This window comes from Lepisma saccharinum, chromosome 15 (genome assembly GCF_977018435.1).
Source record: "Lepisma saccharinum chromosome 15, izLepSacc3.1, whole genome shotgun sequence".
Taxonomy (NCBI): domain Eukaryota; kingdom Metazoa; phylum Arthropoda; class Insecta; order Zygentoma; family Lepismatidae; genus Lepisma; species Lepisma saccharinum.
Genome location: NC_139243.1, coordinates 35,899,757 through 35,918,063, shown reverse-complemented (window position 1 = coordinate 35,918,063; position 18,307 = coordinate 35,899,757). Strand labels below are relative to the sequence as shown.

The following is an 18,307-nucleotide window of genomic DNA, read 5'->3' as shown; positions in this document are numbered from 1 at the left end:
TATTGGCACATAAATGATTTTAATATTAGAATTTACATACAAAAATATGATACTTAATGTTTCAACATGCAAATCTCTAAAATATGTTTCTAATTTTGTTTATACAGTTCTCCCCTTCAAATACAACTCAGCTAACATCTGAAAAACGTAACTTTTAAAGCACAAGATTTGAGTATTAGTTGTATCAGTAAAGAACTGAATTTAGTTCTTATATAACAACTTCAATCCATATTTTTGAACAAAGAAAAAAGCAATATGATAAATAATAATATTTATATTCAACATTTTTCACCCACATGAAAAAAAAAATTGCACCTAGAGCTGATTCCAGTGGTGAATTGAACATCATGATTGGGATGAATGGTGATATTCCAGATGATTGCTGGTTCAGCCTGAGAAGCAATCCTATATACCAACTGGTGTGAACAGAATGGGTAATAGATTACCACCCACACAACCTTCTTGAACTTGACAAATTCTGAAGTCATGGTAATTTATGGACAGATATCATGATTAATGCAAGAAAAACACTGCATACTTCTCAACAGCCTTTTTCAGTCATTTAATGACAAGACACTTTATACAATTTTTTCAAACATGTTTTATAGTAATTTTACTGCAGGGAAGCTTCAAGAAATATTCCTTCAAGAAACTGTTTTCTGCCAATTACTAAGTTCCATGTGAGCACATCCTAATGGTTTCTCTTTGAAATGTACGTCCTCTCTGGTAAAGTTGCTGCCTTGTAATCAAGGGGTCCCAGTTTCGATGCCCTGTGGAGGAACAAGTGGTTCAAATCTGACTTTAAACTGAACGTAGAGTCCTGAGTAGCCTTCCAGGCCAAAAAAGTGGACTTAAATCCAAAATTCAAACTCAAGTATGTACTCTTCTCACACGTAGAGAAAGTATATTTTTATGGGGAAAATCTTAGTTGCAAATTGAACAATTAAAAGGTGTCTCCTTGGTGTAAAGCAAGCCCGTTGCTAGAATTGATCTCCATGGGGGCTCACGGGTTATCACGGGAGCTTTGTAAACCAAGTCCATTTTTAAAAAATTTAACAGTATTAAATGAAGGTAAATTATGTGTGTGGGGGGGAAGGGGCTCATTAAGTTATATAAAAAATTTATAAATACAAGGCACGTCCAGAAAGTAAGTTCCGTTTGGTAATAAAATTAAATTGTGTACAGATACAGAAAAGTTATTTATTGCACAAAATTCTACAACTCTTAAACTACTTTTCCACTTAACTGCCGAAATTTTGCAGGCATTTGTCATAGCGTGGCACAAGTTTTTGTATACCTTCTTCATAGAAATTTGCCGCCTGTGTCTTCAACCAGTTGGAAACAGTTTCTTTCAGCTCGTCGTCATTGTTGAAGTGTTGACCGCCAAGGAAAGACTTGAGATGTAAGAACAGATGAAAGTCGCTAGGAGCGAGGTCAGGGCTGTACGGAGGATGGTCAAACACGTCCCAGCCAAATCCCTGTAGGAGGTTTTTCGTCACATTTGCAGTGTGTGGTCGTGCGTTGTCGTGAAGAAAAACAACACCTGTTGACAGCAATCCTCGACGCTTATTCTGTATTGCGCAATAATAATAATACAGAATAATACAGAATAAGCGTCGAGGATTGCTGTCAAAAGGTGTTGTTTTTCTTCACGACAACGCACGACCACACACTGCAAATGTGACGAAAAACCTCCTACAGGGATTTGGCTGGGACGTGTTTGACCATCCTCCGTACAGCCCTGACCTCGCTCCTAGCGACTTTCATCTGTTCTTACATCTCAAGTCTTTCCTTGGCGGTCAACACTTCAACAATGACGACGAGCTGAAAGAAACTGTTTCCAATTGGTTGAAGACACAGGCGGCAAATTTCTATGAAGAAGGTATACAAAAACTTGTGCCACGCTATGACAAATGCGTGCAAAATTTCGGCAGTTATGTGGAAAAGTAGTTTAAGAGTTGTAGAATTTTGTGCAATAAATAACTTTTCTGTATCTGTACACAATTTAATTTTATTACCAAACGGAACTTACTTTCTGGACGTGCCTTGTATCATATACAGAGGGTTTCAAAAGTTGTGCAACCCAAACTTTGAAAATTTATATAATCAAAACCATAAGAGATATTTACACTGGGTTTGTTGCACTATAAAGCCTCATCCATTGAAATATTTTTCAATGCTTAACATTATCAATTTATTAAATGCAGAAAATTAATTATTGCAACCAATAATGATCATGTGCAGCATTTCATGGATTTATAACTGGTGATTTTATGGGTCCAATGAAAAAGTGTCATTTTTGGGACATATTTCCGCAGCTGGCAACACTAGCAGGTTGAAATGTTGTCATGAGATGTACACACCACGTGCCTAAGTATTGGCCATACATTTACAAGAAATATCAAAATCATAATTTTGCACCGAAATTTGACTTTTATGTGTAAATTTCCACGCACCTGGCAACCCTGCCATTCCAACACAGCTGACGGGAGCTTGTTACGAAATGGTAAGGGTGAGTCATAAATGTGGCTTCTACATGTCTACTTTTTAATTATTATTTTAATTTGGACATTAAGTGTCCTGATTAAATCACTAAACTAATCATGTAGGTTATCACTGGATTAATAAAATTATCATTTATCAAATAAAGAAAAATGTTTTAAATTTCCTGAAAACATCTGAGAATTGATCTTCAACACTAAATACCAACTCTTAACAATATGTGGGATCATCTGTTGGTGCTTAATATTGTTGATTTTTGTCTTCGGAAAATGGAAACAGTCTGACAACAATAATAAACATAATACTCATGTGTCACAGTACACCATACTCCAGGTTTTTTTTGGATGGAGCGGTACCTCGTGGAGCGCATGACGATTTTCAGCGAACCTTGTTCTGCTGTTTTGGTTGTTAACATATGGAACCAAACTTCATCAGTGAAAAAAAAACAAAAAAAAACAAAACAACGAAATCAAGAATTCTGATGCAATTTTCTTCGATGAGAGATCAACACCACCTGCAGTACTTCAAGCGTTTATCCTTATCAAGGTTTACGCCTTCCCGATGACGCAGTGGTACCGTCGTCTCCTTGTAATCAAGGGGTTCACTGGGTCGATATCCAGTGGAGGCATATAGAGGTTCGGATCCCACTTTAAACTGTAGGTCCAGTCCTGATTAGCCTTACTGTGCATAATGTGGACTTAAACAAATCAATCAATTATCAAGGTTTACGCACATCCCCCACTGCGGCAGGGGTTAAAACCGATGGCGACCACTTCTTTTTTTTTGTCACAAACACTTCCGCTTTCTTGAAATCGACGCTTTGTGAGGTACAGAAGAAGCAGGGTATTTTTCTTGGAAAACCTATTGCACATGAGTGTAAGAATGAGTAGTAAAATACTCTTCAACAATGCATGCACTCTGCTCCAATGAATACACCATACTGAAATAACCGGACACTAATGTCGAAGCGAGAGTGAAGAAAATTCAGGGTAGCCAGGGGCAGCCTAGGATTCTCTCAAGAGTCCAATTTCGGTACAAAATAACGACTTATGATTTTTCACATAAATGTATAGACAATACTTAGGCACATGTTGTGTGCGTCTGGTGACAAAATTTCAACCTGCTAGTGTTACCAGCTGGGGAGATATGTCCCAAAAATGGCACTTTTCACTCAACCCATAAAATCACCAGTCATAAATCCATGAAATGCTGCACATGATCATTATTGGTTGCAAATGACAGATTGACATCGCATCAACCATCGGACATCTAATTATGGCTCTCCGATAATATCTTATATAGTTTTCTCACTCCAAAGTACATTTCTGGAAAAATTTTAACGCTGCCTTCCGGCAGTTATTAATTTATTTAATTTTCTGAATGGAGTAAGCATATAGTGTCAAGCATTGAAAAATATCTTAATGGATGAGGCTTTATAATGCAGCAAACCTGGTATAAATATTTCTTACGGTTTTCGTGATATAAATTTTCAAAGTTTGGGTTGAGCAACTTTTGAAACACTCTGTACTATACAAATACTACATTTTTCTACATCTTTTAAAACATCTCTTGAAGTGTTAATTGACAGGTACTGAAATCATCCCTTACACATTCCATACTATTTTAGATTATAGTATTTATATCACACACACAAAAAAAAAAAATGCACAATATTCCATCACAGTGCCTTCAGTATATTCCACATCCAGCCAAAGCAATTAAACTCCCCTTCATTCCCAAATCTTGGGAGCTGTTGACCTTTGACACAGATGCAGATGGAATTTGCATGATGTCATCAGTGTCACAGATTTCTGTCTAAATGGGAGGTCGCAACAGGGACAGTGAAGGTACAGATAAAGAAGCTCCCCTATGAAAGAACTTTCTGAAGTCTAGAGAATATTCTAAATACTTGCAGCTACTTCTGCTCATAAACAAAATGAGCGAATGTAATAGCTGCTGTTCATGTTCTGTGGATTTATCCTTAAAGTTGTGAGCTGTCTACATTTCCACTCTTTACTGCAAACAAATTATGAAAAAACGTTTACCTAATGTCAAGGGGAGCTGATGGCAGTTCCTGTCTGCCTGGCTACGGGCCTGGTGTGAAGCCTCAGATGTATATTCAGGCTATATTTCCAGGCAAAACATTTATTGCAAATTGAACATTTGAAAGGCCTCTCTTTGGTATGAACTCTCGCATGCTTCTCAATACCTACTTTATGCACAAAATTTTTGTTGCAAATTGAACAATTAAAAGATTTTCCTTTGGTGTGAACCATTTTGTGTGTATTAAGATTACATTTCTGGATAAATCTTTTGTTGCAAATTGAACAACTGAAAGGTCGCTCATTGGTGTGTACTCTCACATGGATCTCAAGGTGTCCCTTACGGGCAAAACGTTTGTTGCAAATTGAACAACTAAAAGGTTTCTCATTGGCGTGAACTCTCACATGCCTATTAAGATCTCCTTTTCGAGCAAAAACTTTGTCACAAATTGAACAATTGAAAGGCCCCTCTTTGGTATGAACTCTCACATGCTTCTTAATATCCTCTTTATGCACAAAATTTTTGTTGCAAATTGAACAATTAAAAGATTTTCCTTTGGTGTGAACCATTTTGTGTGTATTAAGATTACCTTTCTGGATAAATCTTTTGTTGCAAATTGAACAACTGAAAGGTCTCTCATTGGTGTGTACTCTCACATGCCTACTAAGATCTCCTTTTCGAGCAAAAACTTTGTCACAATTTGAACAATTGAAAGGCCTCTCTTTGGTGTGAACTCTCACATGCCTATTAAGATCTACTTCACGGGCAAAACCTTTGTCACAAATTGAACAATTGAAAGGCTTCTCCTTGTTGTGAAGCACCATATGCACATTAAGGTTAGATTTCCAGGTAAAATCTTTATTACATATTGAGCAATTGAAAGGTTTATCTTTGGTGTGAACCCTTTTGTATATGTACAGGTTATCTTGAGGAATAACATTTTTCTTGTAAACTGAGTGATTAAAAAACTTCTCCTTTGCATTGACACCATTCTCCTTTGTATTATCATAATGCTTGGCGTCCTCAATATCTGTCTTGGTTTTAAGGTGTTTTGGTGAAGGTTCAGGCTCAAAATTTCCTTCTATATTGACACATTCTGAATTATCTTGTGGCTGCTCTTGTTTACTTGACTTTCCAGCAGGTACTAGGAAATTGGTAACTGACCTTGCGACATCTTGGACCAAATGCTTCTTGTTCAGGTATCTGGAAAAGAACAAAAATACATAAGATAATGACTGATATGTGCAAAAGCACTGAAAATAAAGGTATAGTGGAATGGACATACTCAGAAAAATGTAAATATGTTTTCAGTTCAGCATTAAATATTAAGACTTTTTATTTCCCCACTTGGACCAAACACATTAGAGTCAGTAAATAGTTTTCTGTACTTTAGAAACAATTTACTGGTTTTAGCACATATTCAATTTCATCACTCATTATATTATCCTCTTTGTCAGGGTAAACATGGCCATGCCACTCTCGCTTTGCACCGAACAACAACAGTGCATATTAGTGATTCATTTTTTGTAGTCTGAAGATGTATCAGGGGCCAAAATACACCTAAGACTTGCATCACAATGTGGGGAAAATGCTTTGCCATGACAAAATGTCCATGCCATGATACTGCCACTGAGGAATGTCTATGAATGAAGTGGTAATTCATCTGTACATAACAACCCCATAATGATACAAACCTTTGGTGGATCTCTGCAGTGTCAGACTGAAAATTCCAAGAGGGCGGTGGCAATTTCTCTTAAAAAGTGTACCAAGAAGTCATTGATTGTAATGACCTATCATTACAGTAAAGGCTGAATTGACACATACACCTATTTTATATAGGGTCTATAAAAATTGGACATAAGGAATTCAAAATATTGTTTGTGACCAACACAGATAAAAGAACAAGTGTCACGCTGTTCGCTAAAGTTTAAACTTACAACTTAACCCCGATATTAAAGTGCAAATATATGTATTTTCAAATTATTAAAAATGTGAAGTAAAAATTCAGATTTTAATTTTCTTAATGCCTGAATTTGTGTCCATATCATGATGCATGAACGCTTTCATGATCATCTAGTTTTCCTGACATTCTTTAAATTTTCTTCTGTCAGCTTCAATAGATGAACCCTGAAGTTCTGGAACTTTCCCCCTTATTAATCAATGTTTTTCGACATGATAGCAACAATCTTCTAGGAAGCCTGATAGATTTTCGAAAATGTATTCCTTGAAACCTCCAAATCTATTATTGCAGTGGAAACACATCCCACAGGTTGAACAAAATCCAAGTTCCTTGTTCGTAGAGAGGGGAGTTGTAATGATTGCCTTAAAAGCGGTGAACTTGTTCAGAAGTGCTGTCATAATTTCACACTTTTGTATGGAATTCATTAGAATGGGAAATGAGAAAGAGTGTTGTAACAAGCTGAGAGACCACACATTTGTGTATCCTCCCTTGATTTTCGTGATATTCAGTCCAGTAATGCAGATGACCAAAATATTTTAATCGTGGCATCACTTCTGCTGATTCCATTGCTGCAAGTCTAAGGCTGGGATTCTGTGATTCTGCCGCAAATAAACTTCCAAGCGATTGTGAGAATTTCAGAAACACTCACGTTTCTTACAAGCTAGAAAATGAAATGGCAACATTTAGACACTGTACTGTGTCTGTAAGCGAAAAATTGACGCAGGAGCATAGGACCATGTATGGGTGTGTTCTGGAATAATTTCAGTAAGTTTTTAAATTCATGGAAAAGAAATGCTTCTCCATGACATATAAGCAGAGTAGCAGAGTAGGATTTGTATGGGGTAGTCCTTCCTCTCTTCACTGCACCCCCTCATATAATGTAAATCTTTGACTCTTGGGAATGATATAGACCTATTATACATTCAAAAATTTATATAATATCACATTGCTTCAAAATAAGTAACTGTGAATTCTTCCACATTGCAATTTTATCAAGTACAGCACCAGTAGCGTAACTAACATGCTCTGCGCCACCCTGCAAAAAAGATCTCTTTTCTAAAATATTAATTCACGCCTACATTTATATTAGGCATATACAACTATGACAATTACATGTAATTCAAATCAATGTAAAAACTTGTACGGAAGGTTAAGACAACAGACAAAATGATATTGATATTGCATTATAATTATCCTATGAAAATTCACTGTTACTACAAAAATTACGAAATTGTCAAAATGCCCATTAGGCCAGTCCTCTGCATCTCTTCATGGAAGCAAATTCCTGTGCTAGTTTGATCAAGTCCAGTTTTCACTTTCGATGCTTAACAGCGCCAGTCCACTCAATGAGACTCTCGCCATTGTGCTTCTCAAGTAATATTTGATCAATTTTAGCTTAGAAAACGACCTCTCAGCTGATAATGACATCACAGGTAGGGTCAAATACAGCACATAAGTAGTAATATGTCAGGAATGCTACTAGCCAGAATTTTGTTTTCTATCAAGCGGAATTCTGCAGCTTCGCTGATGTTCGACATGTTTCTTCTCTTGATTTCAGTTAACACTACATTCCGAAAACAAACAATTTCTGTATCTATAGTGCAAGATACATCATCATCATATTTCTCGCAGAAATTAGTAGTGGATTCCACTGACTATTGGTGCGTTTTGTTAGGGCAGGAGGGCTCAGAAAGGTGAAGCTTTCTTTGATTCGTTTCATACTGTAAAATCTAGTGTTGACTTCATTTACTAGAATATCTAAAGCACGGTAGAAAAATGCATTTTCTTGACTGTTGTCTGCCTTCAGCGACGTAATGAATGGCAAACTATTCAGCTAATGAAGGTTTTCATCCAATCTGGTATTTCATTTTCTACTTTTCTAGTGATTAACATTTTCTGTTTGCAGTTGTATGGGCATAAAAATATAATATGTTTGGTTGAAAATATATTTTAACGCTGAAAGGAAATATTTTGTGAACTATTGATCTTTCTTAATTTATCATTCTTACTGCGCCCCCGAAAGCAGGGGTTGCGGGGGTGTTATTTACGCCCCTGTACAGCACTGTTTATAGGAAGTTCTTGTGCCGTTCTTAACATTAAAACAAATAGTGAAATACAGTAAAATTAAAAATAATCCACACGAACAATAATTAGACATATAGCATCTTTTAGCCTTGCTTATTTCTGACCTGCGAGGGGCAATGAAAAAGAATTGAAAAATGATGGCTTCAGAGAAATAGCAAGACTGGAGGGTGCAGATGCCTCAAGATGAATTTTGGAAATTTTCACGCTGTACAGTCGGCACGAGCTACTTTCGTGTTATTTTTTACCTGATTATTACAAATCCTTTTGAATCACTGTTTCTGTTCAGTAGGCACAAGGCAGCTCAGTCCTGCTTTGTTGTTTGTAAGTCCAAGGGCTTTTCAAGGATAAAATATTCACTCGGGCGAGATGAAGATGGCATCCCCCACTTTAACTGTGTCCTCCTCCCCCCTCTTTCTACCCTGTTCCTCCAACTTTCTACCTTCCTCCAATAAAAAAAAAGAAACATGACCATATTATGTAGCTATAGTTTTACTGACAAAAAATAATAGCCTCGTTTTAAAAATACTTTTAAGTGTTTCTGTTAAAGAACACTTATTGTAGTATGTGTTTAATTAATTCCTACATAATGACATCAAATTAACACTAATCTCTTAGCTTAAATTGCTACATGATTTTGCAATATACCGTAGCTCAGTTCTGTGTAATTCTGTTTTATACTACACTACTGTAGGTCCAGGCAGAATATAATTTAAAAATGTGTTAATTAAACCTCATTTGTACGTACTGCATTTATACGTAATTCGGTCTTATTTGTACTAATTTTCATAAAATATAGTTGAATTGTACGTAACCAAGCTATGTCACAATGTCACAGAAGTATACATTTCTTATCATTACAAAAACACAAGGTGATGAAATGGGATAGGTAATAGCTGACATTTGCAGTGTTCCATAATAAAAACAGAATAGTGGTTCCTTCAGTGAACGTTTTCAGTTGCTACTGGTCGGCTATGGAGAACAGAAAGATGAAAAGCACACTCTTGACCAGAAAATAAAATTTATACGGGAAGTGGACGCTAATCCACATAAAACTAAAGCTGAAAATGCTGCAGATTTAACCCTTAAACGACAGCCCGTCACTTATAGGCAGTGTGGTATTTGTAGAGGGGGATGGGGGAATTCCCCCTCCCTGGATACTTGTCCCCCTCTCTGCTTGATAAATTTTATAACCAGGGGGGAATGATATTAGGGGGGGGGAACAAAAATTATTGGCAATTTAGTTACTTTTTCCCATTTCGCCATTCAATTGCAACATTTTCTCCGACAACTGGAAGCTCATTTTGGCAAATGCAGATGTGGCCTCAAGCGCTGTTCAATTCGTGGAACTGTCAAACAAGTGGACAGGGTTGACAAACTTCCCTCTTCCTTTTTCTTTGTCCACAGAATTTGGCAGGATAATGCAACCCCAATGAATGTGCAAGTTACAAATGAGTTGTCACATGACTCGTACATGTCACCACAGAATCTGTCATTTGTATGAGAGGGACAATAGTGCACGAAGATAGCCTACGTGGAATTTTTAAAGTGAGCGAAAGAGCCCTTTACAAAGTCATTTTTTTAAAGAACATGTGTGTTCTATTTCTAGAATAATGAACTAGATTTCTTTATGAAACTAGAATGTTAGTGAAAAAAGTGAGCATTACGAGTTCTAGACTCTGCAATATCAGGAATCTGTCTTCGAAATGAACGAAATCTGATAAAACAGGTGGGGGTGAAGGCTGTGTTCATCGAAGGATGGGTTCTAAAAATTTGCAAGTACATCTACACAAGAAGGCAGGAGTATTAAAGCGGTGAGTTCCTTTGACAGTTGGCTAACTAACTAACTAACTAACTCCCTAGCCTTCTTAAACCCGAAGGTTCATGGCTGCAGCAACACAGGCCTTCCATCTTTCCCTATCTTGAGCAAGTTCTATATACTCTTTTCCATCCCTACCGATTTCCCTTACGTCCATCTCAACGTTGTCCCTCCATCTTCGTCTTGGCCTTCCTACAGGTCTCTTACCATCTGGTTTCCCAACAACAATCCTGTAAACTCCTCTTTCCTCTCCCATTCATGCCACATGGCCTGCCCACCTAAGTCTTCTTGATTTAATTATTCTAATAATATCTGGACATGAATACAAATTATGTAGTTCTAAATTATGTAACCTTCTCCACTCACCTGTCTCCTCATCCCTTTTAGGTCCAAAGATTTTCCTAAGGATCTTATTTTCAAATACTCTCAATTTATGTTCCTCTTTCAATGTAAGGGACCAAGTTTCACATCCATATAATACTACAGGCAAAATTACTGTTTTGTATATTTTAACTTTTAGTTTCTTAGATATTAAACGAGAAGACAAAAGTTTATGAAGAGAGAAGTAACATGCATTTCCTGAATTAAGCCTACTTTTTATTTCTTCTTTAATATAATTTTCATTTGTTAATATTACTCCTAAGTATTTGAATTTGGAAACTGGTTCAAACGAGTTGTTATCAATAATTAGATTTTGATTATTACCTAACACTTGGTTTCGGCCTGTAAGCATATATTTAGTTTTCTCTTTGTTAACTTCCAAACCTATCTCTTTAGCAGTTTTGAAAAATATTTTAGCATTATTCTTAATTGTATTTATATCATCCACTAATAAGCCTACATTGTCTGCATATGCTAACAACTGAGTCACAACATTTAATTTTAGTCCTTCGTTAGTTTCTTTTACCTTCCTAACAGCATATTCTAAGCCAAAATTAAAGAGCAATGGAGATAATGCATCTCCTTGTTTTAACCCATCATGAATTGTAAATTTGTCAGACACATTAATACCCACACGAATTTTACTTTCTGTTTCACTGGTGCATATTTTTATCATACTAACAAGCTTCTTAGGTATTCCAAACTCTACTAATATATTATATAATTTATCTCTTTTTGACCGAATCATATGCTTTTTTGAAACCAATGAATAGCTGATGGACATTTTGAATATATTCCCACTTTTTTTCAAGTGTCTGTCTGATGTAAAAATTTGATCTGTTACATTTAAATCCACATTGATAATCACCTATAATTTCATTAGCATATGGTGTTAGTCTTGTTAAAAGAATGTTAGATAATATTTTATATGTTGTTGAGAGTAGTAAAATTCCACTGTAATTATTGCAGTTCATTTTATCACCTTTTTTAAACACAGGAACAATTATGGATTCTTTCCACTGTTGAGGGATTTCTTCTTTATTCCATATTAAACAAATTAATTTATGAATTTGATATATTAATGAATTTCCACCATATTTAATTAACTCAGCTGGTATTAAATCAATGCCAGGTGCTTTGTTATTCTTTAGCCTTTTAATAGCATCCTTAACTTCAGTTAAGTTAGGTTCTGCTGTGTGGACTTCATTTACTTCTGATTTATCTCCTACATGGACATTTAAAAGGTCATGAAAGTAGTTCTTCCATCTATTTAGAATATCGCTTGGGTCAGCTAGAAAATCACCGTCTTTATCTTTTATCAAGTTTACTTTAGGTTGCCACCCCTTTCTAAACTCATTTACACCTTTATATAAATCTCTGATATTTTTATTTTTGATGTTTGTTTCAATTTCGTTAATTTTGCTTTTCAAGTAATCTCTTTTTTTACTTCTAAATGTGTGGTTAACTTCTCGCTTTATTCTATTATAATTGTTTAGATTTGTATCATCAGAGTTATTTAACCACCTAAGTCTAGCCTGATTTCTTATTTCTATTAGATTATGACATTCATTATCAAACCATGGCTTACTTTTTCTTGGTTTATGGTATCCTATACTTTCTTTAGCTGCTGATTCTATTGCATTACGTATGTGCTCCCAATTCTTATTTACGTTTGTTTCATTTATATTTTCATCATCATTTAAATCCTGCAAAACATCAAATCTATTTGACAGTTGGCTGCCTGTGAAAAATGTGAAGTTACATACATTATCTTTCAACATCACTGAATTAAAATACATGGGCCGACCCCCATGATGGAATGGTTAGCACATCGTGATACGATGCCAGGCGACCTGGGTTTGAATCCCTGCCTGGGCATGGATGTTTGTGAGTGTCCATTCATCAATTTCTTCATTTCATCACTCATCGCCATTAGCCAAAAGTGATAGAAAAGCAAAGTAAAATAAACTAAATCAACCAATCAATCAAGCTAAAACACATTGGCCAGTTTGGAATGTGATATTGTTTGTTGGAAATATTTTCAGCATGGGTTGTCAAGTTGGTAGTTGCAGCAAGCTAAACAGATTTATAAAATATCATGACTAAAAGTACAGAAGAATTGATATTGAATTCATTCTCTTGATCGCTTGCGTACCAAAAATGGATTATGAAATTACGTACACAATAATGGGCATTAGATATAGTAGTGGTAATTGCTATTGTCTTGTATTCAAGGAGTTTCAGACTAATTAGGCATAAGTTGGACGAAACACTTGCGCAGCTAACAAATTTTCAGAATTAACGAGCTAATGAAACTTGTGTTAAGCTCCTGGGACCTGAGAATCAAGTTAATGAGTAATTTTTCTGATTTCACAAATTTTTGTTTCTGCTCCCCCCCCCCCCCCCCCCAAGTTATGCCTAAATTCGATTCAGGTCCCCAAAAGTTAGGTCCCAGGCTGGAATTCTGAGGACGGGGGTGAAAATTTCACTTTGAAAATTGTAAGTCACCTATAGGTGATAAGATGCTTTTGTGTGTAGTATCTGAGTTTTGGACATACTGTGACTCTGATTATGTTCGGATATACATGTTTTGAGTTCTGCATGAGTCATGAGGTATGTGATGAACAATGAGCAAGGTTTAATATAATTTCAGTTATATGGGGGGAGGGGGTCAGCCCTCCAAAAATCACGTTCTATTTTTTTTTTTTTTTCCGCTATTTTCTCATTTCTGGGATATGCATAGGCTCTTCTAGTAAGGGAATGAATGCACCAAAATATTCTTCCAGCTTCCTTTTTCACATGTCAGTGGTAATGGGCTGGCAGCCAAGTTGCACGGGGGGGGGGGGGGGGGTCAAATTTGCTGAGAGGAGTTACATCGCTGGGACAAAATATTTTACGATGCCTTTGTTCATTTCCAAACAGGTTACAGCATGTCGGAAGAGTGTTTTCCAGTCTCTCCTCAGCCATGCTATGCTATTTTTGGCTGCAATGACATGTTTATCCAGGCCACGGGAGGAGGGGGAGGGGTTGGTGGCTGCCTTTTCAGGAAGGCATCTTGAAGGGCGAATTCATTGTCTTTGCAGTGTTACAAGTGGTTGTGTGTGCTTTTGCAGTTGGGAACTGTTTGTGTGCTCTTGTGTCTAATTTTTATATAGATCAGTGGTGGACTGTGTGCTCTTGTGTCGGCTTTATACACAGTTCAGTGGCAGACTGTTTGTGGGGTTTTGTGTCGGCTTTCTATATAGATCAGTGGCAGAATGTTGTGCCGGTTTTCCATTTGTTTCCCCTCCAACACGAGTACAGGTGTGTAAGATAGCAAGAAGACCCGGTTTGCCACTAAGTTATATTGATGAAGAGTTGCATGCATTAGATACGGATTTGGAACCAGATGATGACAACAATTCCAACCTCACGGTGTTTAGTAACGACAACTCTGATGATGATACAGGGATGGCTTCAGACAGCGACAGTGACTATGAACCTGATTACTTGACATGGTGCAAACCAACTGTACGGGACCGACGGATTACTGCTTTACAGTATACAGATAACCACGGTGTGACTGCCCCCATGGATGCCAATTCATCCCCCCTGGACTTCTTCAGACTTTTGTTTATGAACTTACTTTTCAATCTACTGGTGGTGGAATCCCAAAGATATTACGACCAGCGTGTTGCAAAACATGGGACAAGTAGTCCAGCAACTCTCTTTATGATTTACCAATTCTTTATCTTCTCTTCTGTTCTATTGGCACTGGGACATCACAAGCTGGACAGAATAACTGAGTATTGGACATGTGATGGAATATTTTCAGCCCCTTGGTTCAGACAAGCTATCACCCAAGAACGCTTATTACTTTTCCTCAGGTTTCTTCATTTCGAGGACAATTCCCAACACCAAGACCCAAATGCCTGAGACTATGATAGGTTGTGGAAGATCATACATTTCTTCATTGATGGAATCAATTACAATTTCAGCAGGCATTACGTTCCTACGGAATGTATATCCATTGATGAGGTCATGGTTCTGTTAAAAAAAAAAAGGGTGATCTTCAAACAGTATATCCTGAAGAAGCACAAACGATTTGGAATAAAAATATTTCAAATCAGTGAGGAAATGGGATATACTTACGACATGAAAGTATACCTGGGCAAAAACAGACGATGCCAGGCAGCAAATGACACCGACACATCAGCTAGTCATTGACCTGAAACAGATGGTCATAAATTGTTTATGGGAACTATTTCTCATCTCCTGCGTTATACAATGAAGTAGCAACTCTTGGAATCCAGTGCTGCGGTACTGTGATCTAAATCGACGAGGTTTGCCCCCCTCTTTATACCAAAGCACTTACGTCTCACAAAAGGAGATAAGGAGATATTTGTGCTTTTGTGAAAGGAGGTTTGACAGTGACCTGTTGGAAGGACAAACGAGAAGAATAAACGATCATAAATATGCATCCAACATCAGTAGACGGACACTTCATAGATAACAATGGCAATGCTATCAAGCCTGCCATTGTCAACTATAACAAGTCCATGGGGTACGTTGACAAATCAGACCAGATGACGTGTACATACTCCACACAAAGACAGACTCGAAAATGGACCAATAAACTGTTTATGCACTTACTGGACAAGACTGTTCTGAATGCTTTTGATGTACCGACTGTTCCACATGAACATCGCTTATAGGTCTTCTCTTGGAAGAGGGAAAGAGGTGAATATCCACCGGGCCCTCCCAAGTGACCCCGGGTCTTTCCAGGACCCCCTGATGAGCCCTCCACATGCCCGTGGAAGCTTCTGGGAGGCAGAGAGGTGCAGGTTGTGCGCAGAGAAAAAACATAATAAAAACAACATTATGTTGCCCAGAATATAGGGGTCTGCGGGACAGAATTTTTTTGGTCGGGATGGGAAATTTTTTTAATCCCGACATTCGGGATGTAAAAAAAATCGCCATTTCCAGACAATGTCGGGAAATTTTCAGGATGGGAAATGTTCGAAATTTCCCGAAGCTCTGAAAATCTTGAATTCTATACGTCATTTTCAACTTAAGTGATTGTTTTTGCATTTCTGGAATAAAAACAAACAATTTCTGATAAGTTCCAGTCACTTGGAATGCAGAAAACGTCGAGAATTAACAACTTTTTAAAATGACCATTCGGTATTTCCCAACTGCTCGGGATCCCAAAAAGTCAGGAAGTCATTTCCCGAAGTCGGGATCAGGATGGGAAATTTTCTTCCCGATCCCAGTCCCGACTTTTTTGGATCCCACACACTATTACCAGAATGCAACGTAAAGCTTTGCGCACCCTGCTTCCGAAAATACCATTCCCACTAGGAAGAGGGGATGGAAGTGACCATACACGGTAGCCACACGGAGTCAAGGTAAGATGAAAAATAATTTTTTGTAGCTTATATTTTTTTGATTCACATTGGAAAATACTTTCTTTCTCGGAAAGTATCTTGAATATTTGCGTGATTTTTTTGTACACTTTTGTTCACAGAAAGTGGCACACTCGTTGAGTTAAAGATCAGCTTCGGAGCCGATCGAGTGTGGCAGTACAGCCGAAGTAAAGGTTCGGAAAACAGCACTCAGCAGTGTTGCTTACCACTATACTAAACGCAACTCCAACTGATGGCTGGGAAACAGCGAATCAGCAATCAGTTGATTTTTCTTAGAAAGAGAACAGGTATTTTCAAGTCACAAAGTACCGAGCATTGTTCGTGGGATGAAACAAATGAGCATTGGGTTCACCACATGTTGCCAAACGTACTGTAAATGGAGAAATAGTTTTCTCGGTCAACACCAGAAATCAGAGGGTTCAACTACACATGTGGTTCTGCACGTTGAAGTTTCCGGAAGGTCCACCCACAGGTCGTAATGCAGGCGGACACACAGTCATATAAAGGCAACTGCCAAAAACAGAAGTATGCTTGGCAACATTGCTTCAGGAGAGCGATGTGATCCCTTCAGGTTTTTCTTCACAACTGAGTTTGTTGACGCCCATCGAACCACACGTCCTTAAAAGTGATTGGGGGACAGGACGCGCCAGAAACAACCATCAAGGTCAACAGCCAGTTGGAGTTGTGTTCAGTATAAAGTTTTTCACCGGATGCAGGGAATTTTCTGACTTGCTGAGTCAAAAGAAATGGTCACAGAAAAGCCTTGAATTTTAATAATTAATGCAATCCAGTGTCCAGTTTTACAAGACAATGGCAGGGAAAAAATCGGTAAAATATGTTCGAGATACTCAGTATCCCATAACTAATCTAAAAAAAGGTAACCTACTTCAATCCCTTTGCTTGGGGAATAGCTCATATTCATTTGAAAGCCAAGGGGAATGGATAGTGGTTCCATTACCTCTTTCCCTAGCTTAACGTAACAGCAACGTCGACGTTGACCAAGAGGACGCAGGTTCGAATTCCGACCTGAGCGTGGGTGTTCTTTGTGAGTGTCCCTTCATCACTTTTCTCATATCATCTTTTATCTTCTTCATCGCGATTAACTAAAAGTGGAAGAAAAGCGAAGCTAACAAAAATAAATCAAATTGACATTCAAGATGCGGACGGGAGAAAATAAACAATCCAAGGCAATAAGAATATCTACCACAGCCCAAATGACATGACTTCAGGATCACTTTTGTTACTTTCTCTTACGTATGCGAACTGCTTTTTAGACTTGTAATTTGAAAATGAAAGTAGTATAACAGAGCTCCCAAAATCAGTACAGGCTGGATGAATGTCTTCATATTTTCCTGAAAAATCACTCTTCTTCATCAAATAGTTAGTTTATAAATATAATTATGTATGTGCCACATATCAGAATCTGTTATGTTGATAGAAGCTCGAGTACGAAGATTATTAAGGGTTGGAAACACTAACCTTGCACAAAAGCACGTCTTTGATCGTCTTCATTAATATTGTTGTAATCCCTCCTTTACCAGGGATCTTAGGTCACAGGGATGCAACAATGACACATGTAGGTAGAGCTTAAATATACTTGTGGTTGAACCTGCTCCGACTGAGAGAAAGGAGATATGGATGATTGAATTTAGGTTATTCACACTTGTTCATACCTGGTAGACGAATGATGTTTCTTGTCCAAATGCTTCTTGCTGATCATATTTTGACTGATGCCAAGGTTCGATACCGTGACCCTCGGCTCACTCTTCCGAGCAATCCTGCACGAGTGGCTGCAAGGCATATGCAGCCGTAAACTTCGTACACCGTTGATGTAGTTCAGTTTGATGTAAAGTAAATGAGTAAAATGAGAGAAATAAGAGCGAACCCTGGGGCGAGCTTGCTTTTATAATCTTTTGCCTCGAAAGGTTATTACACCTTTCGAACACGCTGGATCATGTTAGATCCACATATTTACCTCTCAGTCAAAGCTCTGAGGAAATAACGATGCGTGCACATTCTTGAGATTGCTTGGCGGTCGGACAATTCCAGTTAATGAACAAGCATAAATAATCTCTTGACGAGGTTTTCTCGTACTTTCAATCACCATATCTCTAC

At 37.5% G+C, this 18,307-nt stretch overlaps 1 protein-coding gene across 1 annotated transcript in view; it reads right to left on the bottom strand.

Annotated features, from left to right (window-relative positions):
• Positions 1–691: 691 nt before the first annotated feature.
• Positions 692–18,307, bottom strand: part of LOC145999203 (uncharacterized) — a 100,772-nt gene continuing 83,156 nt past the window's right edge. Inside the window, exons 3-4 of the mRNA XM_083136136.1 lie at positions 5,290–5,748; positions 692–770 (exon numbers count right to left, since the gene is read on the bottom strand). Coding sequence (XP_082992262.1) covers positions 692–770; positions 5,290–5,748 — 538 coding nt within the window. The remainder of the gene's footprint in view (positions 771–5,289; positions 5,749–18,307) is intronic.